Below are 24733 nucleotides of genomic sequence, written 5' to 3'. Positions count from 1 at the left end.
CTGGATCTGTCGGTGGGGCTCGTTTGACCTGCAGAATTACTTTTCTCCTAATCTCATTCCTGTTCACTACCAGGGTGGAGCATAGTAACAGAGCAGCAGCTGTCTTGCTCCTTTATTCCATACATCCCCTACACTTCATTATGTTTACGCTAGGAAAACCTGTTACAGCCCAATTCTGAGAAAGATTTCAAGGACTACATTCCACGTCTGATGTGGACTAGTGAATGTGGCTAATCTCTCCCTACCATCCAAAGACACTTTCAAAATAAGCAAACCATCAGTTGCATATAATTTTTCCCCGCACGCTTACTCAGAAGCAAGCAAGGGCATTATCTGAAAAAAACAATCCTCTGCAGGCCTACTCGGAAGTGGGTCTTACCAGATCCTAAGCATCTCCACACACCTACCATTTTCACTCCCAACCCTTTACAAACTGATTTACAAACTGTTCTATAACCATCCTCACCGTTCTCGCAACCCCTCTAATGCTGATGAGCCAGTCACCATTCCTATCAGTAAAAGATCATAACAAGCAGCTGTCAGCAAGTAAGCTCCCACCATAACTTTGCAGGGTCTTTATTTCTCAGCAAGACACTCTTTGGATCCTACCATATATAAACAAAATATCATCAGGAAATCTCATTTATAATTTGTGCCTCAGGTTGCATGCACAAGAACGTTATCAAAGATAGCAAGGGTGCCCTCTGCTCCTAGCCATTGCACAACCAGATAATACACAACTAACGTTTTATAAAGCCAACCTTGAACTGCAGACAAGATGGAACACAGCTGAAGCTGTTAATCTGAGATTATCCGTTTCCCTTTGTTCTTAAATGCCATGTTTCAAGAAAGAGGAGAAGGATCAATCTTCCTAGTGGCATGGTGGGTGGGTGGGTGGGGAATGATGAAGCAGCATTGTTACACAAGTCTGCATGTGGGTCACGTGTGTCATGATGTTTTGCATGTTTTGCATGTGTATCATGATGTTGCACACGTGCCCCAAAGCGGTGGAGCTGCTGTGCAATTGTGTGATGCTGCTTTTGTCACTCAGACGAAAGCAGCAGCTCCTGCAAATGCCAGTGAACCCTCCCTTTATAAAATGGTCATTGAATGAGCATACCCAGAAGTTCCCTAGAGGGGTTAAAAAAACAAAGAGCAAAAGGTGAAATCTGGAGAAACAGCACAAAGCTGTTTATCATCTTAAAAAGGAGACACATGTTTGTGCATATTGGATACCTTAGAGCAGTGTTTCTCAACCTTGGCCACTTTAAGATGTGTAGACTTCAACTCCCAGAATTCCCCAGCCAGCTAATTGACTCTTTATCAATTTCTTTCTTTAAATTTTTGTTTTACTTTTTAATACAGCATTAGGTATAATTTAGGTGTGGGTGCATTTTTTCTGTCATTCAAGTTGCTATTTATATATTTATTTTTGCTCTCCAGGGTTTTTAAAAACTTTTTTCACCATGTTTATCCTCCCCTTAGGTAGTTTAGAGTATTTTTAACCATACAGCTTTATATACATGGTGTGTGTATACAATTGTACTATATAGTTGCTTAACCTATATAACTTCAGCAAAGGATTGTTCCCTTGTCATGGTGCTGGAGCTTGAGCACCTCAATGATGCCATGAGCTAAACCATGAAGGGCCACCCAAGACGGGAAGGTCATGACAGAGAGGTCAGACTAAATGCGAGCCCTGGGGAAGGTAATGGCAACCCACCCCAGTATTCTTGCCGTGAAAACTAAATGGATCAGTACAACCAGAGATATGTCGGTATACCATCGGAAGATGAGACCCCCCCCCAGGTCGGAAGATGGTCAAAATGCTACTGGGGAGGAACAGAGGATGAGCTCAACTAGCCCCAGGCGTGATGACGCAGCTAGCTCAAAGCCAAAAGGACGGCTAGTGGCCGACGGTGCTGGTGGTGAACGGCGAATCCGATGTTCTAAGGATCAATACACCGTTGGAACCTGGAATGTAAGATCTATGAGCCAGGGCAAATTGGATGTGGTTATTGGTGAGATGTCAAGATTAAAGATAGACATTCTGGGCGTCAGTGAACTGAAATGGACTGGAATGGGCCACTTCACATCAAATGACCACCAGATCTACTACTGTGGACAAGAGGACCACAGAAGAAATGGAGTAGCCTTCATAAGTAATAGTAAAGTGGCTAAAGCAGTGCTTGGATACAATCCAAAAAACGACATAATGATCTCAATTAGAATTCAGGGCAAGCCATCGAACATCACAGTGATCCAAATATATGCCCCAACCACAGATGCTGAAGAAGCTGAAGTAGAGCAGTTCTATGAGGATCTGCAGCACCTACTGGACAACACGCCTAAAAGAGATGTTATTTTCATCACAGGAGACTGGAATGCTAAGGTGGGCAGTCAAATGACACCTGGAATTACAGGTAAACATGGCCTGGGAGAACAAAACAAAGCAGGACATAGGCTGATAGAATTTTGCCAAGACAACTCACTCTGCATAACAAACACTCTCTTCCAACAACCTAAGAGACGGCTTTATACATGGACTTCACCAGATGGACGACACTGAAATCAGATTGACTACATCCTTTGCAGCCAAAGGTGGCGGACATCTATACAGTCAGTAAAAACAAGACCTGGAGCTGACTGTAGTTCAGATCACGAACTTCTTCTTGCACAATTTAGGATCAGACTAAAGAGATTAGGGAAGACCCACAGATCAGCTAGATATGAGCTCACTAATATTCCTAAGGAATATGCAGTGGAGGTGAAGAATAGATTTAAGGGACTGGACTTAGTAGATAGGGTCCCGGAAGAACTATGGACAGAGTTCACAACATTGTTCAGGAGGTGGCAACAAAATACATCCCAAAGAAAGAAAACCAAGAAGGCAAAATGGCTGTCTGCTGAGACATTAGAAGTAGCCGAAGAAAGAAGGAAAGCAAAAGGCAACAGTGATAGGGGGAGATATGCCCAATTAAATGCAAAATTCCAGAGGTTAGCCAGAAGAGATAAGGAATTATTTTTCAACAAGCAATGCGCGGAAGTGGAAGAAGACAATAGAATAGGAAGGACAAGAGACCTCTTCCAGAAAATTAGAAACATTGGAGGTAAATTCCAGGGGGTATCATCAAAAAGAAAGATGGCAAGGACCTAACAGAAGAAGAAGAGATCAAGAAAAGGTGGCAAGAATATACAGAAGACCTATATAGGAAGGATAACAATATCAGGGATAGCTTTGACGGTGTGGTCAGTGAGCTAGAGCCAGACATCCTGAAGAGTGAGGTTGAATGGGCCTTAAGAAGCATTGCTAATAACAAGGCAGCAGGAGACGACAGCATCCCAGCTGAACAGTTCAAAATCTTGCAAGATGATGCTATCAAAGTAATGCATGCTATATGCCAGCAAATTTGGAAAACACAAGAATGGCCATCAGATTGGAAAAAATCAACTTATATCCCCATACCAAAAAAGGGAAACACTAAAGAATGTTCAAACTATCGAACAGTGGCACTCATTTCACATGCCAGTAAGGTAATGCTCAAGATCCTGCAAGGTAGACTTCAGCAATTCATGGAGCAAGAATTGCCAGATGTACAAGCTGGGTTTAGAAAAGGCAGAGGAACTCGGGACCAAATTGCCAATATCCGCTGGATAATGGAAAAAGCCAGGGAGTTTCAGAAAAACATCTATTTCTGTTTTATTGACTATTCTAAAGCCTTTGACTGTGTGGACCATAACAAATTGTGGCAAGTTCTTAGTGGTATGGGGATACCAAGTCATCTTGTATGCCTCCTGAGGAATCTGTATAACGACCAAGTAGCAACGGTAAGAACAGACCATGGAACAACGGACTGGTTTAAGATTGGGAAAGGAGTACGGCAGGGTTGTATACTCTCACCCTACCTATTCAACTTGTACGCAGAACACATCATGCTACATTCTGGGCTTGAGGAATCCAAGGCTGGAGTTAAAATCGCTGGAAGAAACATTAACAATCTCAGATATGCAGATGACACCACTTTGATGGCTGAAAGTGAAGAGGAACTGAGGAGCCTTATGATGAAGGTGAAAGAAGAAAGTGCAAAAGCTGGCTTGCAGCTAAACCTCAAAAAAACCAAGATTATGGCAACCAGCTTGACTGATAACTGGCAAATAGAGGGAGAAAATGTAGAAGCAGTGAAAGACTTTGTATTCCTAGGTGCGAAGATTACTGCAGATGCTGACTGCAGTCAGGAAATCAGAAGATGCTTAATCCTTGGGAGAAGGACAATGACAAATCTCGATAAAATAGTTAAGAGCAGAGACATCACACTGACAACAAAGGTCCGCATAGTTAAAGCAATGGTATTCCCAGTAGTAACATATGGCTGCGAGAGCTGGACCATAAGGAAGGCTGAGAGAAGGAAGATCGATGCTTTTGAACTGTGGTGTTGGAGGAAAATTCTGTGAGTGCCTTGGACTGCAAGAAGATCAAACCAGTCCATCCTCCAGGAAATAAAGCCAGACTGCTCACTTGAGGGAATGATATTAAAGGCAAAACTGTTGGTGTCTGGACAAAACCACACAATAATTTTCTACGCTATCACAGTGTGATATTATTGCTGATATAATGGATAGCTGCCTAGATGCAGTGGGAAATAGCATTGGATTGGCTTTAAATATTTTAAAAGTAGGAAGAAGGCTAATTAGGCAGAGACTAACTTATTACAAAATTCAAATCTAATTGCCAGTTTTGATCTTTAGCTACAGGTGACTACTGTGGATTTAGTTTTGGAGACAGCTTCCTTCTCCTCTGCTGTCTTCTTCACTTCTATTTAAGTGGGGTTCCTTTACACTGAGGAAATATGTCCCTTCAAGATGTTACTTATATCAACATTCAGAAATGAAGGGTGTTGGGAATGGTAGTTCAGCAGCATCTTTGGACCTTTATTTCCTGGGGGTTTCTTTTATTATTAGATTCTGATCTGGGCTTTCCCAAACAAGCCGTTGAAGTTCTTCCACAGGTCAGAAGCAGTTCTGGAATCTCTCTTCTATCTCCTTCTCCTTCTCCTCACTCAAGGACAAGCCAGGTGCATGTCATTGCCCACTCTCTCCCAGCCATTTCCTCTTTCTTCCTCCCTTTGGTGATCAACTGCCCAGGCAATACTTCCGAGTGATTGTGTTGGTGTTTGCTTTATTCTAAATTGTGGATTGTGTTGCTGTTTGCTTTATTCTAAATTCTGTAATCCATGATCCTTGTCGCTGTAACACCTGTATTAACTGATTACAAGTTAAGTGCAATGTAAGCAGGTTCTTGCGTGACTAGAAGATGGATGGGAAGGTGTCCAGGAGCAGGGCCACAACTGGGGGGGGCGCAAGTGGGGCATGTGCCCCGAGCACCACACTGGGGTGGCCCAAAATGACAAAATATTATTTGTATACTGAATGGGGGGGCACAGAATGCGTGTTTGCCCCAGGTGACACAGACGCTAGTTGCGGGCCTGTACAGGAGGCAGAAGAATGTACAGGAATGAGGTAAAAATTGCAAATACAATGCTGAGTGCAGGCATGGCACACCTGGAAAGCTGAAATTCAGAATTGATGGAGTGACTCAGGGAGAGAACAGAAACAGGATAACAGGAGATTTCTAAGAAAATGACTTCTTGTCTGTAAGCTAAAGAATTTGCTTGGAGTTCCAAACAGCTTGTGATATAGACAGCTGCTGGATGAGTCACAAAAGGGGTCTTAGCTGGCCAACTGCGATTTTTGAGGCAGCACATGCTTTGACTTCTGAAGAATGAGTGATGCTGTGTGAGCATGAGCAGGGAAGATTACTAATAAATAAATAATCTGAATAAAATAAAATTATATTAAACTTTTGTGTTGGTTTCATTCTTGAATTGTTTCCTATGCCACTCTCATAATCTTTCAGTGCAGGATTGATCATTCTGGCCCAGCTGCATTTACAGAATCTAATGCTTTCAACCACACAAGCTCTATCCTTTCATGTGTGTGTGCAATGTCATGATGTTTGTGCAAAAGGATCTAGTGTCACAACAGTGCAATGCTGCTTTTGACATTTGCTCTCTGTCTCCCCTGCCCCCACCTGCAGACACCTTGGCTTTAGCTTGTAATTGTTAACTCAAGTCACTTAAACAGAATTGTGCTTCAACTTTGTGCATGACCATTATGTGCATAATCTTACCTCTCTTTCAGCTTAAAACAGTTGTAACCGTTGCCTTTCCCTCATTGTATGGATCTCTTCATTTTTTAGTCCTATTTTGATTGGCTGCAGATGGTTCAGCTCTGGAGGTCTTGGGAAGAAGTCCCATTTCTGTTTGAAGATCTGTGGGTCCTAATTTTTGTCTGTCCTGAACTGTGGGTGGGAATTGTAGAGATTCTTTCATGGAACTAAAGCAACTGGAAACCTTATTCTCATTAATGTTGACCAATGTAGTTATGAAATACCTAAGTCAATAAACAACACTGGCAGCAGATTAATAATTCCCTTTACTTTTTTGTTTAGCGTTGACATTTCTACTTTAAAGTCTTTTGTCGTGTGGTTCTAATTTGTTGTCCTACTGGATTTTATGTTCTTTGCCACTGGTACCAAGAGAGGCAGACCATGGAAAACCTGAAAGGGAAACACAAGGGTGTTTCTGGCTTTGGGAAAGAGCTTACTGGGTGGTCAGAAGTCTGGGGTCTGAGGGTAACAGCATCCAGAATGGAAAAGTGATTAAAAACAACTGTTCTGGATGTTGCCTGCACTGAAAAAATTGAGGCAGTGACCCTTTGTTTGAATGGTAAAAGATCAGTCCGGGTCAAAGTAGACAGATAACTGTGTAGAAGATATGAAATTTAAGGTGCATATTGAAGATTGGAGTGGGGTAAGATCTGACTTTTCAGATGTCCCAGATGTTCTAGGTGGGGCTGTTGAGCCATATCAATATAGGATCTATACATTATAGGGGTTTGTGTGGAGGTCTGCCTTGATGTTGACTCACCAATGGATATTCCAAGTTTCAACTTATCTTTCATGATCAATCATCATTCCAGAAACAAATTTCCTTCTGCAAGTTTGATTTGTCCCCTTTTAAAGTAATCTAAACTAGTGGCCTTACATAGTATGATAGCAAATCCTATTATTTACTTATGTGCTGTATTTAAAAAAGCACTTTTGCACATGCATGATTGTAAGATGAGTGGTGGTGTGCTGAGTGCTTCCTGGCTAATGTTATTTGGAAGAAAAGAGAAGTGAAGGCCCTCTCCCCACTTGCACCTAATCTTGATGTTGTGTTGCCTTGACATCAGCAGTTGTCCTCCTGCTGCTCATAAGGTCACATATACATCAGATTTCACACCAGTTTCTTCTGAAGGACTTCAGAGGCTTGGGGGAGTGTCTTTGGTGCTTCTTGCACCTAGGGAGGGTGAATCCAGCAGGTTACCTACCCCTTTTTCATGGAATACCCAAACTGGAGAGATTGCAAAGGTCTGTTGAAATGGCTTCATTTTATTTATTTATCAATCAATCAATCAATCAATCAATCAATCAAATTTATCACTGCCCATCTCCCAAAAGGGACTCTGGGCAGTTTTTAAATAGCATGCTGAGAATGGTTGGGTGCTTAAACGTTAAGAAAATTTGCTTTAGGTCCAGTCTGCTTGACAGCCATTCAATCTTCCAAGGGCAGCAAACTAGAGTTCACAGCAAAGGAGCTGATTGCAATGAACTTTTCTGATCCCCACTGGCTTCTGTTAATACTGTTGAGCATCACCTGTAAGGCAATCCAGTTGGTCTATACGGAGCATATGTTTTTAGATTTGCTCCCCTTCCTCACAGCCAAGTTCCCTTCTTTTGGGACTCTTCTGACTGAGGGTGGAGGCAGCTTCTCTTTGGGGAGATTGGGAACAAACAGCTCACGTTTCACCCAAAGGGAATTTGCCTCTCTGCTCTCTTCCAGCTGCTCTTGATGTTTTTTGGGGGAATATCTCAAATGGCAATTTTAAATAGTCCACCCTTTTCTTAACTTCTGATAGTTGCTCAACTATAGAAATAAGAGTCTGAGCTGTCAGCAGACACTGTCTAGAAATTAAATCCGTCACATCCCCTCTTTTTGCATCTGCATTATCATAGTCTTTTAGAGAGGGTGCAGCTGCAGAGCAAAGTGCAGCAGGCTCACATTGGGGAGTTATTGAGCCAGCAAACCTCCGGGGAGCCAAGTTCTTCATGTAGAAAAGAAGTGACTCTAGAAGTTGTTGACTCTCAATCTCTGCTTGCAGGTCCCACTCCAAGGCATTATAGTATATCGATTAGAGGTAGATAAGGGGCTTTTACTACTTCCAATTGTTGCCTTCTTATGTTCTAGGTAATCGTAAATTTTTGGCTGTTTGGTTGGCTTATTCAAGGAGAGTACTCCTGAGTTCACACGCTGTCTCTTCTTCCCTTTTCCCTTTCCCCTTTTCCCCTCTTCTGTTATGAAACTGTTATCTTTTTTGGTTCAAGCTGCTAGCAAGTAAAAGCAAGCCAGTTCAAGGGAGATAGGTTGTGGTTTGCAGGTGATAGTACCTAGATGTTTGTTAGTCTCCCCAGTCTTGCTTTTTATTTATGTTTGTTTTAATTGTCTTAATGATTGTGATATTGTTTTAATTGTTGCTGGTTGTATGCTGCCCATGGTCACGTTCAATGAGGTGGGTGGCCATATAAATGTGTTAAATAGATAAATAAATAAATACATCATAAAATGATTTAATCGATGAGGAGCTCACTTAATGGACTTCTACCCCAGCACCATCTTGAACTTCTCCCTCACCAGGCTTTAGATTCAAGACCTTTTCCTCCTGGATTTTCAAAGTAAGGGAAATTCAGCAATATTCTTCCTGGCCTTGAGACTGGGAGACATCTGCTCAGTGTTTACATACAAGCTTCTACTGAGCCTGAGAACGTCTGTTTTTCACCTTGCCAACTTCAAGCCACCATATACCACTTTCCTCCTCTTTTCTCCCCCCCCCCCAAGAGCTTGGTGATTCCAGCTGTGTTTCCCTCTTCTGTCTGCCTTTCAAGACAGGCCAGTCGAGGAACAGACACTGCCAAGGCAAGAATAAGGCCAACTGATGCCCTAGCACAGCCCCAAAATGGTGCTCCTTGACCCTTTCGTTGCTTAAGTGACAAGACCTTAAGACTCAATAAGTGCTAAAAACTAAACTCGAGTATGGCAGCGAAAGAGTCAAGGATATGACAACTAGGGGAAAAAAACTGTGGTGGGCACCTTCCTTTGGGTTTCCTTGCCTAATGGTTAATCCAGGGCTAGAAGCAGCAAAGAGTCCAGGGATGCAACTTGATGGCTCTAGGGTATATTCACAGAATATTCCTTCTTTAAAGTGTGAAGGCCGATACGTTTGGCTATTTGCCCTTTGCAGCTTTGCATTTTAACTTCTCAGGTGCTTCATAATCATAGAACTGGATTAAAACAAGTATGGCAGAAACCCCACTAGTGTATTTGGGCTGCTAATGTCCTTTGAAAACAAATTACTATCCTGCATAATAGTGCAATCAAGTGCAATAATGTGATTTACCCACCAATCAGTACTTTGAGCACAGGGGAAAGGGGATACCCCTGACCTCCATGGAGTCTGTAGCTCTGTTCTCGTTTTCCTTGCATGGCTCAAGGGCAGCTCCAAAGGGTCTAACATTGGTTGGGGTTACTGCTCCTTATCTGGCAGGCAAAGTCAGCTTAGCTGTGGTGGGGATGTGAGGGGATTTGGAATGGGGTGTGTGGAAGGGAAGCCCAGCAGTGGCCAGCAGGAGCCCTTCCGTCCCTTTCTTTTCTCCCCAGGGCTGTGAGGCCACCTGAAGAGCACCGCACTTAGGGCCCGGCTAGCCATAAGAAAATTATTGTTTAATGCTTGCCTGCTAGCAGAGAATATTAGATGCATGTGGTTAAGTTTCAAGAGGATGTGGGTTGAACAGGTGACTGACAGCAGGTAGAAGACCTGCTGTACTCAGAAAAAAGGAAAATTGGTTTCGAGGTATTCAGAAACCAGAGAACGACCTAGTTACGAGACCACCAGCTGACCTACCTGTGACCTAAGGGCTAATTAACATAGTAAAATGCACACCCCTAAGGTGGAGGTCTTAGAAAACATAGAACGTGTTAAGGGATATTATGGGATAGCGTGTAGCATGTAGAGTTATTGTGCAAGTGCTAAAAGAAATAGCCAATAAGAAATTTTGTTGCCTTTTTTTCCTAGCTAGAAAATGTATAAAAGAGAAGTCAGGTGTGGTGTTCGGGACTCTTGCCCTTGGGCAGGAGACCTCTCTTGTTGCTGTGCACACAAATAAAAGAGAACAAAGACCTTCCCGCCTCAGTGTGTTTAATTGGGTGACAACTCACGCTGAGCCACAGGCCTTCTTGGCCAGCCAACAGCACCACGCCTGTTTTCAGTTATGAAAGGAAAATGCTGAGAGCACCAGAATCTGGCTGTGTAGAGGATGCAGGGTGCCTTATCTTGTGGGAGAGCAGAAAGGGAGGCTTTGCAGCTGAGGGAGTGCAGCAACCTCAGCTGAACAGTTTGAGAGAGCCAGTTTGGTCTAGTGGTTAAGGCAACGTGCTAGAAACCAGGAGACTGAGAGTCCTAGCGCTGCCTTAGGCATGAAAGCCGGCTGGATGACCTTGGGCCAGTCCCTCTCTCTCAGCCCAACCCACCTCACAGGGTTGGTGTTGTGGGGAAAACAGGAGGAGGAAGGAGTATTAAATATGTTCACCACCTTGAGTTATTTATAAAAATAATGAAGGCTGGATAGAAAATAAAAAATAAATAAACAAACAAAATAAAACCTGAGGGCGGAGGAGGAGCAGGCTTGGACTTCACCAAACCAGCCGCAGAGCAGCTGAAAGGAGATGCCGAGTTCAGCAGCTTCAGCACTCCAGCAGCCAGGCTGAGAAGCTACAGCCAGCCAGCAGCTGGTAAATGTCTTCCTTCTTTCACCCCAGCACAGACTGAGAACCTGCCAGGCCAAAGCTTCAGCAGCAGCGAAGAGCAGCAGTTGACAGCAACAGAAACCGATTTGAAGGTGGCAAAAAGGTGGCTAGAGACTTTGGTGTAAGCTCAAGCAAGAAAGAATAGACTATTAACGAATAAGATATAGACACAGACATTAGTATAGGTATCTAGGTAGTTTTCAGGTTACAACTCAATTGGGACCAGTAGTACCATCACTTGGAGATGCAGTCCTAAAGCACAAGATTACTCGACTGCATCACTTACTGACAACAATCCTGGCAGTTCCAGTTGCCGTTATAACCCCAAGATGCATGGGCCATTAAGCGGGAAGCCTTGGGAGTCCCAGGTAAGGAGTGTGAGGGGCAGTGTAGAGGGGTGGGGGCTGCCACCAGGATGCAGCAGGGGAGGCCAGGGGAGACCCATCATAGGTCGTGTGTGAGTTGAAGGAGGCTGGGGGAGGGCTTGGGAGGGCTGGCGGAGGCTACGCACAGGTGGGGGTGCTGTGATGGGAACAAGTTACTGGAGCAACTTGCAACCTTCCTCATTGACTTTGCTTGTGGGGAGCCAGCAAGGACGGTCTCAAATGGTGACCGCGATTCCCTGTGACATCATAATCAAGAGCCAGGCACCCGAGTGGATCGCGATTAGCTGACCGCAGGGATGCTGGGATGGCTGGAACTTCAGGGACTGGTCATGCGTCCACTTTTTCAGTGCCACCATTAGTTTGAACGGTTGCTGAACAAAGGGACGTAAGCTGAGGACTCCCTGTAGTTTAAGATAGGATAGGCTTTGTAATACGTAAGTTTCTTAAGTACATAATGTAGACTATAAGTAAGTTTATTAATTTGTTGTAATTAGCACAGGGAAGATAAAAACAATCAGTTTGTTGCTGGTCTGTACTATTTCCCAAAAGAACCCCCTCACAGGAGGCTATAAATTGATAAATAAGAAAATAAGAAGATAAAACAAAAGGGATCAGAAGAGTTTTCAGGTGTGCTGGGAGGGTTAAGCATGTGGCACTGACTACTTCTACTGATTCGTGCCTTCTGCATTAATCAATCAGCTAAAAATATTTCAGTATTTTTTTTAATCCTAATGTTATTCCAGAAAGCAGTGTCATGTACAAGTCCTTCTTGCCTGATTACTTTTCTTGTTGACATGGGCAACTAGCCAATAGTTTCACAATAAAACTTCTGTGCCTGCCATACCTGCTATGTGCATCTCTCCCATCCACTCATGCTGCCTGCTTCTTCCTGGTAGGTTTCAGCTATGTGGCTCTACCTGGCTGTCCTGGTGGGGCTTTACCTCCGTCGCTGGTACCGGGAGAGACAGATAGTGGAAAGCCTGACGGAGAAATACGTCTTCATCACCGGCTGCGACACTGGCTTTGGGAACCAGCTGGCCAGGCAGCTGGATGCTCGGGGTCTGCGGGTGCTGGCCGCTTGCCTCACTCTGGAAGGGGCAGAGCGTCTGGAAAAAGTCACTCCTGACCAGTTAAAAACCACCCTGCTGGATGTCACCAGCACTGAGAGAGTGGCAGCAGCCACTGAGTGGGTGAAAACATGCATGGGGAACAAAGGTGGTGTGCCTGATTAACTCTTACTCTGTCTCCTCAATGTGCCCTGTAATTTCCATCATTTTTTATTAGTGTGCCAATATTATCATGACTTTCTTGCCTAAATCAATAAGCCATTTTTAGAAGATGGCGATCAATCAAGGTTGCGTCTAGTTTTCTCCAAAGTCTCTCACATGGTATAGCTCTATGAAGACAGTATAAAGGTTGCCTTTGGGAAGACTATAATATTCCTAGGCTAGGTGGTGCAGTATTGCGTATTAGTCCATGGTTGAATGACCAGGTCTAAACCCGGCCTGCTCTGGGGCCAAATTATTCTCAGAAAGCATCCAGTTCAAACGTGTAAAGTACAAAAACCTGGTGAATAATTTACTGTTCACAGAGCAGAGACTAAGAAGGTGATAGTTTGCAGGATTGGACTTGTCCCCTTTTTTGTATATAGGAAGAATGACACAATCACACCTCCTTTTGAAGATCTGTAAGCTGTTATTTGTGGCAGGAAAAAAGGGAACCAGTACAGATGCGCACTAAGCAGAGTTAGCTTTTGAACATTCTGTTAGAATCATGTCGTTGGCAGGGGCTTTACTATTTTTCAGTTGGGAAATTAAGTTTTGAACTTTTGAGGGGCAAAACATAAGAACCACCACTTGAAGGTGTATCAAATAGGCCATGGCTTAGTAATGATGTTAAAGGCCAAACTGAAATACTTTGGCCACATAATGAGAAGACAGGACACCCTGGAGAAGGTGCTGATGCTAGGGAGAGTGGAGGGCAAAAGGAAGAGGGGCCGACCAAGGGCAAGGTGGATGGATGATATTCTAGAGGTGACGGACCCATCCCTGGGGGAGCTGGGGGTGTTGACGACCGACAGGAAGCTCTGGCGTGGGCTGGTCCATGAAGTCACAAAGAGTCGGAAGCGACTAAACGAATAAACAACAAACATGGCTTAGTAAAGTTCTTTAATGGATAACTTCTGTTTCTTCTCCTTGAGAAGCTTCCTCTAACTCTTTTTTAGAGTACAAAAGTTTTTCTGGGAAGAAGGATCATGCAAATTTGGGTGTTATTCTTACTTTCCCTGAAACACATTCTCTATCAAACCAGGGTTTAGGTTGCTCTTTAATTAAAGAGGAGAAGGGAGCTGACCATGTTCTAGATATTTTTAGGCAAACCAATAATTTGTTGGAATATACTAATTATTTCATAAACATTGCTAGCTACGCTTCTAGAAGGTTTAAAATGAACAACAGCTGAGGCTCCAAAAAATTGAGCCACAGCCACATGCAGTTGATTAGGCCGTGCTCTGTTTTTCTTCAGCTCATACAAATCTTTCGCTTATTAGACCTTACTGGACAACGTTAACTGCTGGTGGCAAGGGAATCGGGGCTTGTGAAGATTGGTTCTGCTCAGTTAATAATGAACAAACCTACCAGGGATAGAAGGTCACTTGCTAGATGGAAAGACACAGAGATGTTTACAGTGAAGGGCAAAACCATTAGAAATTAACATTTAAAGCAGTGTTGTGGGCCTTCTATAACCCAAAAGGTGGACTCACCCTCTGGGTCACCAGGCATAGATCCACCAAGGATCTTCAAATAAATTTTTGTGCTCAACTGTAGCAGTCTCTGTCTCTGCAAGATTCTGTTACTGCAGCCTTATGATAAAAGTGGTATTAGCACTCGTAACTTTGGATTCCTAGTCTGGCTGGGCTGACATTTTCTTGACCAATTTGGGGTTAGGAATGTTGATTTTGTGGATGGCTGAATAGATAGATAGGTGGGAGGCCGCAAAGATAAGCAAGTAAAAGTCTTATCTCCTTTGATTCCACAGGACTTTGGGGACTGATAAACAATGCAGGTATTGGTAACCCAACAGCTCCCAACGAGTGGCTGACCAAGGAGGACTTTGTCTCAATTCTGGATGTCAACCTGCTTGGGTTAATTGACGTGATGCTGCACATGCTGCCCTTTGTAAGGAAGGCCAAAGGGAGGGTGGTCAACGTGTCCAGTGTGATGGGAAGACTGTCGTGCTATGGAGGAGGTTATTCTATATCCAAACACGGCGTGGAAGCCTTTTCTGACAGCCTGAGGTAAAGTCAGCTCTGAAGAGTTCTCACCTGTGTTTCAGCTACAGCCAGAGGGAGCCAAAGCACAGGCCCACCTATCCAGAGCTCTTCTCACTTGTCAGGCCCCTCAGGAAGGACTTCTGAGCTACAAGCGGGGCGAGCCCTACCGTTGGGTAGAGAGAGGAGTTACCCGATGTGGCGGGTTCAGAGGCAAACAAAGGGGCTCAGGCGCAGGAGGTCACAGCTGTATATGCCAGATGGCCTGTCCTGTTTTGGTCAACCAGTCTGCTAACCTTGGCGGACACAGTGATGCGGTGGGCACAATCTTGCTTTGTTGCCTCAGACTCTCAAATGTATTGGAGCAATTTGTCTGGATCCGATCTGAAGCGGAGGTTGGCCGGCGTCAGGCAATAACAATACCCAGCAGCCACATCCCAGTCCGATCATTTCATATGTGCCCTCTGCCTTTATAAGAGGGCGTCCTCTCTGGGCTGGAAAGAAAAAGTGCTGGGAAGTGCTCAAGAGGTATGCAGAAGTCTGGTCATTAAGGCAAGGTATCGGGATAAGATTACACAGAGGGGGAGAGAGACAGAGACAAAGACAGAGAGAAGTCTGTAATCCTGGGAATGGTAGAGGGAAAGACGAAAAGAGGACGACTAGCAACAAGGTGCATTGTCGGAAGAACTGAAAAAGCAGGTTCAGGACAGATTGTCTTGGAGAAAATTTTATTTGTTTATTTGTTTGTTTATTTGTTTATTTATCCAATTTGTCCCCGCCCATCTCCTCCCATTGGGGGGCCCTGGGAGGTTTACAACAATCCATTAAAACAGCTATCATAAAATATACAGTATAAAATTACAATAATAAATAATATAAATAAGAGTAAAGATAAAAAGTCCAAGTGGCCAAAGAATCTAAAAACAGTCCAAGTGTGGGAGGAGTGGTCTGTAGCAGCCATCCCCATGTAGATCTATTCCCCTCTCCACCCCAAGTGAGGTGGCAGAACCAGGTCTTCAGACTCCTCTGAAAGGCCAGGAGCGATGGGGCCAATCTCACCCCCAGGGGCTGCATGGTCCACAGGGCGGGAGCTACTGCGGAGAAGGCCCGCTTCCTGGACCCCGCCAAATGGAGTTGTCTTAAAGACGGGGTCAGTAGCATGCCCTCTCTGCATGATCGGGTGGGATGGGTTGATGTAATGGGGAAGAGGCGGTCCCTCAGGTAACCTGGCCCCATGCTATGTAGGGCTTTAAAGGTGATAACCAACACTTTGAATTGGACCCGGAAGCAAACTGGTACCCCATGCAGCTCGCACAGCAGTGGTGTTACATGTGCCCTTCTGGGGGCACCACAAACCACTCGTGCAGCTGCATTCTGCACCAGCTGAAGCTTCCAGTACTTTTCAAGGGTAGCCCCATGTAGAGCGCATTGCAATAGTCTATATGAGAGATAACAAGGCATGAGTGACTGTTCAAAGGGCCTCCCGGTCCAGGAAGGGGCATAACCAGCACACAACACGAAGTTGCGCAAAGGCCCTCCTGGCCATGATGGCCACCTGCTCTTCGAGCAGGAGTTGTGAGTCCAGGAGGATCCCCACGTTACGCACCAGGTCTGTCTGGGGCAGTGCCACCCCATCCAGAACTAGAGATGTTAATGTCCCAGATATGGAAGAACCATTAACCCACAGCCACTTGGTCTTTCCAGGCTTCAGTTGAAGCCTGTTGTTCCCCATCCAGGCCCCCACAGCCCCCAGACACTTGGAGAGGGTAGTCACAGCATCCCTTACTTCACCCGGGATGGAGATACACAATTGAGTATCTTCAGCATACTGATGATACCTCATCCCATGGTGACGGATGCTCTCACCCAGCAGTTTCATGTAGATGTTAAAAAGGAGAGGGGAGAGTACTGATCCCTGCGGCACCCCACAAAGAAGGGGCCTGTCATGAGTGCCGTTGAGCTGAAGACATCAGCGCAATGGCACACATGACAATAACAAGGAAACAGGGGAAGGGGCTCAAGATAAGTAGCCATCAACTGACAAAGACGGAAGGACAAGAAACAATGGCTAAACGGATTGCGAGGCACACCCAAGCTGTTAGCGCTAACGCAACGGAGATCGCCCAGCTGACAGCAATCACCGGAGGAATAGAGAAACCGATGATGGGCGATCCCGGAACGCCAGCGGGGCCTCGTAACCCCTCACCTACCGGCAGGACAACGTGTTGGACAAAGGGGGGTGACGTAACCACGAGTGAGGGGGCGCTGACCGGTGCGGGGTATTTAAACCCCACACCGGCGCGCTCCTGTCACTCTCAGCTTTTTTCCTATACTGTACCTACACTGTGAATAAATCAGAGCCTGTTCCACAGAATCAGCGTCTGAGTATTATTCGGAGGTAGGCAGCGCATGACATAAAGCTGAGAGTGATAAACTCAGCCTCGCCGAGCCCCACCGGACGACAACGAGCCGCGGGAGGAGTAGACGGCGAAAAGACCAAGAAGATGAGGCCGGCGCGACGCGGACAAGGAGGGCGAGCCGCACGGCAAGAGGCAGAGGAGGACCGACTGAGGCCAGAGGCACCGCGGACTCCCGGAGCCATGGACGCCCACCCGACCCAACCCGAGCCTCAGCTCCAACCCCAAGGGGAGATGGCGACGGAGGCAACCCGACCATGGGAGGGAGCAACATACCTCCCGGGACCAGCGGAGAACCCCGCGCCCCACATCGCACCCCAGCAACGGGCGTGGAGCGACAGCCCAACGGCGGTAAGCACGGAGGAGGACAATGGAGCAACCCAGCAGACGGCGGAGGAAGCGGACCAACGGCCGAGAGAGACTGAACCCCACCGGCAACCCACCCCCGCCGACACACCGATGGAACTGGCCCCAGCGGCGGCGCAGATCGTGGACGAGGACGCACGAGCTAGACTCGCGGCCATGGAGACCCAACTGAAGGAACTCCGGACCATGCTTCAGTCGCTCATGCCCCCCGCGCCGCCCAACAACGTCCCCGCACAGGTCCACGCCCCAAGCGAAGCGGCGAACCCCCACGGGCCAAATGAAGGCCAACAGACGGCCCAGGCGGACGACACCACAGGCCGGGAAGCGAGAGGAAGGGGCGCACAAAACGCCCGGGCCCCAAAGGACTTCCCCATCTTCTTTGATGGGAACCCCGCGAAACTGTCGTTCTTTATCACGAATGCCAGGGAGTTCATGGGGAGGCATGGACACTCCTTTAACTCAGAAGCGGACAAGATCGCTGCCGTGGCGATCAAGTTACAAGACCGGGCAGCGGACTGGTACGTCCAACTGTACGAGTCCAGCTCCCCCGCCCTCGCCAACTTCCCCGCCTTCATCAATGAAATGAAAAGCTACTTCGAGGACCCACTAGCCAAAGTGAGGGCGAAAAGCGCACTCCAACGACTTAAACAGGGCACACGCACTGTCCCAGACTACGCCCTCGAGTTCAAAGCCCTCGCGGGGAAGGTCAACGACTGGTCCGAAACCACCCTGCTGGAAATGTTCAAAAGGGGGCTCAACTGTGACGTACTTCAATGGGCCCTCTACCGCGACGACCCAGAAACTCTACACGGGTGGATCCACCTCGCGGGGAAAGCCGAACACGCGCACCGCACCTTCCTCATGACAACTACGGAAGACACGAACTACACCTGCAAAAAGGTACCCGCACCACATGTGGGGACGGCCGGCCCCACATACCCAAAGAAGAAATTTAATCGGGAGCCCTGCGGGAGGTGTGGAAAACTAGGGCACAAGACGGCAGATTGCTTCGCCAACCGACTGCCGACCAGTGCGCCTAAACCCACCCCGAAAACTAGCCCCAAACCACCTAACCCGGCGCCGCCCCCTCACCGCCGAATGACCGGAGCCACAGCGACACCAGAGGAAGGCTGGGACGCCTACTGGGGGGAAGAGGACAACGTAGACCCAGACCAGCCGGCGGGAAACGCTCCCCGCCTGCCCTGAAACGCGTTGCGAGGCAGGCGGTGGGACAGCAGCGCGGACCACCTTGACGGAACGGCGAAAGCTCCGTGATAATGGCGGCAATTAAACTCTCTGCCGGCAACGGAGCCACCACGGCCGCGGCACTAGTGGACTCGGGGTGCTCAAAAAACCTCATCCACCCCGACTTAGTCGCCAAACTCGACCTCCGCTGCTTCCCCCTCCCCACGCCGTTGGCATTCCACCAGCTGGACGGCTCTACAGCGGGAGGGAAACCAGCTACGATGCAAACCGAGCCGGTCACCCTGCAAATGGGCACTCACACCGAACGCACATCGTTCGTCATCACCCACATCGGACGGCCCATTGCAGTCCTGGGAATGCCATGGCTCGCGACAAACAACCCGCGCATCAACTGGGAGACCCGCACCTTCACATTTGGCGACGGAGAGTATCGGGCACCAGTTCCAGCGGGCAGAACCAACCCCACTGTGGGACGAGCAGAGGCGACTACACAGGACAACGCCGCTACCACAGCAGACCTACCGGAACAATACGCCGACTTCTCCAAGGTCTTCGGAGAGGCGGAAGCTGACCAACTACCCCCCCACCGCAAGACGGACTGCCGGATCGACCTGCTGCCCGACGTCCCCTTACCTAGACCGAAGATCTACTCGATGACCCCGAAGGAGATGGCAACCCTCCGGGAGTTCATCGATAAAAACTTAGAGAGGGGATTCATAGAGCCAGCATGCTCACCGGTCGGAGCCCCCGTCTTATTCCGGGAGAAGAAAGACGGCACCCTACGGCTCTGCACCGACTACCGGGGCCTAAACGCGGCTTCCCTGTCCAACAAATACCCCTTACCCCTGGTGAAAGACATGCTCGCCCACCTGTCCACGGGCAAAGTCTTTTCCAAATTGGACCTTCGTGAGGCGTACTACCGCATCCAAATCAGGGAGGGGGACGAATGGAAGACTGCGTTCAACTGCCCCCTAGGCGCCTTCCAGTACAAAGTGCTGCCGTTCGGACTCGCGGGGGCCCCCGGGGTGTTTATGCAGCTCATCAATGAGGTACTGCATGAACACCTGTTCAAAGGGGTCCTTGTCTACATAGACGACGTCCTTATCTACACTAAAACGCACAAGGGACATGTGACCCTAGTCAGGCAAGTCCTCGACAAGCTCAGAAGGGCGCAGCTCTATGCCAAACCTACAAAGTGCGAATTTCATAAAGCGCGCCTAGACTACCTGGGGTACCGAATCTCCGGAGACGGCATTGAAATGGACCCCGCAAAAGTCGAGGCGGTGCTGAACTGGGAACGCCCCCGCAACAGACGTCAACTCCAGAGCTTCCTCGGCTTCGCGAATTTTTACAGGTCATTCGCCCGGGGGTTCGCAGAGATAGCCCTCCCCCTAACGGACCTCCTCAAAACCAAAGGGGTGGGGGACACCCGACGTGCCAAGAACCCGGGCACAGTATTGAATTGGACTCCCGCGTGCCAGACCGCATTCGACAAGCTGAAAGCGCTGTTCACCACGGAGCCAATCCTCGCGCACCCGGACCCAGAACGGCCGTTCGTGGTCCAAGCCGACGCCTCAGACTTCTCCCTGGGGGCCATCCTGCTCCAAAAGGACCCCACGGGACTCCTGAAACCATGCGCCTACCTGTCGAGGAAATTTTCCGAGACAGAAAGGCGATGGCACGTCTGGGAGAAAGAAGCCTTCGCGGTAAAATCGGCGCTAGAAACATGGCGACACCTACTCGAGGGAGCCACCCAACCATTCGAGGTCTGGACTGACCACCGGAACCTCGAGGCCCTCCGAACGCCCAGACGCCTTAGCCCAAAACAGGTCCGATGGGCCCAATTCTTCAGTCGCTTCAACTTCCAGCTGAAGTTCATGCCGGGCAAAAAGAACTTCCTGGCCGACGCCCTCTCCCGACTTCCCCAAGACGAAGAGCCCGCCCCAGACACCATTGGGACGGTCCTATCCGCATCGCAACTGGGGATGGCCGTGACCACCCGAAGTGGCGCTCGGAGGCAGCTTGACTCTACGGCGAAACCGACCGCAGGACAACCTGTGACCAGACGAAGCCAACCGCAACTACCAGGGGGGATACGCACGGACCTCGCCGCCGCCCTCAAAACCGACCCCTGGTTCCTGGCAAACCCCGACAAGGTAACGATGGCACAGGACCTGGCATGGGGGAAGGCAGAATCTATGTCCCGGACTCGCAACGCCAAGCGATCTTGCATAGGTCACACGACGCCAAGCAAGCGGGACACTTTGGGTTCCTCAAGACCCTACACCTAACAAGGCGTCAATTCTGGTGGCCCGCGCTAAGACGAGACGTGAAAGCATACGTAGCGTCCTGCCCAACGTGTGCTAGGGCCAAACGGGCACCAGGCAAACCCGCGGGGCTATTACAACAGGTGGCAGAACCCTCCCGCCCATGGGAGGAAATCTCTATGGATTTTATAGTGGACCTCCCACCCAGCCAGAAGAAAACGGCCATTTGGGTGGTGAAGGATTACTTCTCGAAACAGGCCCACTTCATCCCCTGCACGTCGGTCCCGTCCGCACAACAACTAGCCAAACTCTTCCTCATCCACGTGTACAGGTTACACGGATGTCCCGCACGTGTGGTGACCAACAGGGGCACACAGTTCACTTCTAAATTCTGGCGGGCCTTCCTAAAGCTGACGGGGACCCAACAGGCCCTATCCACTGCCTGGCACCCCCAGACGGACGGAGCCACAGAGGTCCTCAATGCCACCCTAGAGCAATTCATACGCTCATATACCAACTATCATCAAGACGACTGGGCTGAACTGCTCCCGTTCGCCGAAGTCGCATACAACAACGCCGTCCACACGAGCACGGGGAAAACTCCGTTCGAGGTAGTCTCGGGACGCGACTTCGTCCCCATACCGGAGCTACCACAACCCCCGGAACCCCAGGTGGACGCTAGCGACTGGGGATGGAAGATTGCGGAATCGTGGCCAATAATCACGGCAGCGCTGAAGGATGCACAGACGGCCTACAAAGAGCAGGCCGACAAGCACCGGCGCCAACAACCGACGTTCCAGGCGGGGGATATGGTCTACCTATCCACCAAATTCCTAAAGTCACCCCAACCCTCGAAAAAACTGGGGCCTAAGTACATCGGGCCGTTCCGAGTCACGCAGATAGTGAACCCGGTGGCAATACGCTTGGACCTGCCACACAACCTATGGAGACTCCATCCGGTGTTCCACACCAGCCTCCTGAAACCGGCAACCACCTCTCGATGGCACCCAAGCACGCCACAGCCCTCACCGGTGATGATCGACGGGCAACATCACTTTGACGTAAGGGACATACTCGACTCTCGCAGGCAACGGGGAACTTTACACTATTTGGTCAAGTGGAAACACTTTCCCCACCCAGAATGGGTGGCGGCGCACAACGTTAACGCGCCTGACCTGACCCGGGCTTTTCACCGGGCATACCCCGACAAGCCAAAACCAAGGCTAGCAAGCCGTCACCTGCAAAACCCCTCCCCCGCGGGCCCCCCCGCCTACCGTGCCCCAAGGGAAAGGGCCCCCCCAAGCCCGCGACTTGGGTGGACCTCCCCCCCCGGGACTCACCCCCCCCGCCCCGGGCCCACGAGGCAGTAACAAGCCGTCGCCAACACCCTCCCCCCACCCCGGGCCCACGGGGGAGTGGCAAGCAAGTCAACAGGGCATCCTGGGGGCAACGCCCAGGAGCACACATAACAAAGGCGACGCACTTTAAATAAAAAAGAAGGGCCCTACCTGGAGCTGATAAGCACCCGACCAGCCACGCCTCTCTCCTCGTCGAACTGAGCCAAACAAACAGGGTGTGGCCGGAGCATGCGCACGCCAGGGCGTGACCTGGACATGCGCACTAAGAACACACCCTAGGAAGGCACGTGGTAGTGGGCGGAACAAAGGGAGGGGCGAAAAACACTCCGGCGGGAATTTCAAAAAACCATTTTGACAGCTCTCCTGAGGAAAAAAAAAAAAAAACCGGGGGGGGGCACTATTCGGACAGGGGGCAGTATGTCATGAGTGCCGTTGAGCTGAAGACATCAGCGCAATGGCACACATGACAATAACAAGGAAACAGGGGAAGGGGCTCAAGATAAGTAGCCATCAACTGACAAAGACGGAAGGACAAGAAACAATGGCTAAACGGATCGCGAGGCACACCCAAGCTGTTAGCGCTAACGCAACGGAGATCGCCCAGCTGACAGCAATCACCGGAGGAATAGAGAAACCGATGATGGGCGATCCCGGAACGCCAGCGGGGCCTCGCAACCCCTCACCTACTGGCAGGACGTGTTGGACAAAGGGGGGTGACGTAACCACGAGTGAGGGGGCGCTGACCGGCGCGGGGTATTTAAACCCCGCACCGGCGCGCTCCTGTCACTCTCAGCTTTTTTCCTATACTGTACCTACACTGCGAATAAATCAGAGCCTGTTCCACAGAATCAGCGTCTGAGTATTATTCGGAGGTAGGCAGCGCATGACAGGGCCGTGGGGCCGATCTCTGCTCCCCTATCAACACCGATTGGGACTGGCCCTGGAGGAAGGAGGTGAACCAGCGTAAAACTACCCCACCCACCCCTAACTCCGAGCCACCCCAAAAGGATACCATGGTCGATGGTATCGAAAGCCGCTGAGAGATCAAGGATATTATGCCTTAAGATCCTGGGTTTACCTGTTGTTTCTAGCTAGTTGGACTGTTTTTTAGATGCCATTTAAGGACATTGGGATAAAAATCTTTTAGTTAAACTTAAACAGTAAAACTGGCATAACCAGACCTGGTGGTTGGTGGCTTAAGGACGCTCTCTTTGCCTTTTAGTTTCCCTCTTTTATCTTCGATTGTTTGTATTTTTCTAATGGGTTTTATAACGTTTATTTGTAAGAAGCCCAGAGTCGCTTTTCTAGTGAGATGGGTGGTGTATAAATTTAATAAACAATAATAATAATTGTATAAAGGACCCCATCAACTGAACATAACTGAAACACACTGGCATTTCTTCTTCTTCTAGCCAGAAACACACTGGCATTTCTTCTATCCAGAAAGTTGTCACAACCAGTTTAAAACCTGAGGTGTCAGCCTCTCTGTGGTGGTCCAAAATGAAGGCCCCATCTGGAAATCAGTTGCACGAAAATAATGGGAAATGACTGGCGAAGGTTTCTAGGAAGGCATGCCAATCAGACACGGAAGACACCGTTATATTTGAGGGACAGTTTCTGCCACCCTTCTGAACCTCCTTTTAGAAAATTCCAGCAGACGAGGGTAACGTTCTCCCTTTGAGGCTTGTGGGAGCAGGAACCAGCCTTGTGTAAAGATAATATTCAGACTCTGCATATCCCTGAAGTTTATTTTATCTAATCTCTTTTGATTGAAGATTAGATAAAGTCAGCCCTTTTTTCTGCACATCTTCAGGAGACACTGGCATCCTTGTAGAAATCACTGTTTCTGAAATATGCATGTGTGGTACATTCAGAATCAGTGGTAAATGTATCTCAGCACTGCTGCTGATCTGTGGCTCCAGAAATAATACTACAAGAGGCAGATTCGGTCTTGATTTTTAAAATCACTGTATATTTTATTTATGTATTTATTTTAACTAGTTTTACAAAAGAACCCACAAAACTGGGAAAAATATTGAAAAACAAGAAAAAGCAATAAAGACAAAAACAACAACAACAACGGGAGTACAAACTATCTATCATCACATAGCGATCAAGATTTAAACAATATTTAAACATTTCTAAATTAAAGAGAATAAATTATAACAATCAATTGTTCTAAAATATGAAATATGTGCCAAAGGCAAACATACTGCATCTTTTCTCGATTAGTAGATAAAATTGCCTTTTCAAAAACAGATAAACTACATCTCTCTTGAATCTAGTCCTTAATATCAGGAACAATACAACTTTTCTAGTTTCTCAAATAATTCAGCAACTCCCCAGGTCTGGCATAACCATAAAAATAGTCAGGTTCCAAAGTTTTGGGACACAATCTAACATTAAATATGTAATATTTAAATGTTGAATGTTAATCTTTAATATTAAAAGATTTCCCCATAAATCTACTTCTGCATGTCAAAATGTTATTCCAAAAAGATGTC

The 24733-nt window shown here is 48.0% G+C and overlaps 2 protein-coding genes across 2 annotated transcripts in view; both read left to right on the top strand.

The window, feature by feature from the left end:
* Positions 1-8248: 8248 nt before the first annotated feature.
* LOC134490594 (retinol dehydrogenase 16-like) lies at positions 8249-14646 on the top strand. The gene is made up of 3 exons (XM_063293749.1): positions 8249-8298; positions 12244-12562; positions 14384-14646. Exons 2-3 carry the CDS (start codon positions 12253-12255, stop codon positions 14644-14646), a joined length of 573 nt encoding a protein of 190 aa, XP_063149819.1. The 5' UTR covers positions 8249-8298; positions 12244-12252.
* The window catches only part of LOC134490593 (17-beta-hydroxysteroid dehydrogenase type 6-like), a 28730-nt gene continuing 12256 nt past the window's right edge, over positions 8260-24733 (top strand). Inside the window, exon 1 of the mRNA XM_063293747.1 lies at positions 8260-8298. The gene's annotated coding sequence lies outside the window, so the exon portion shown is untranslated. The remainder of the gene's footprint in view (positions 8299-24733) is intronic.

Source organism: Candoia aspera, chromosome 2, assembly GCF_035149785.1.
Source record: "Candoia aspera isolate rCanAsp1 chromosome 2, rCanAsp1.hap2, whole genome shotgun sequence".
Classification (NCBI taxonomy): domain Eukaryota; kingdom Metazoa; phylum Chordata; class Lepidosauria; order Squamata; family Boidae; genus Candoia; species Candoia aspera.
The sequence above is the reverse complement of the archived record's forward strand: the minus strand, read 5'-3'. Positions and strand labels throughout refer to the sequence as shown.

Coding starts and splice junctions, on each gene's coding strand:
- LOC134490594 (XM_063293749.1), top strand. CDS start 12,253: ATGTGGCTCTACCTGGCTGTCCTGGTGGGGCTTTACCTCCGTCGCTGG. Junction 12,563..14,383: donor AACATGCATGGGGAACAAAG/GTGGTGTGCCTG, acceptor TTGATTCCACAG/GACTTTGGGGACTGATAAAC.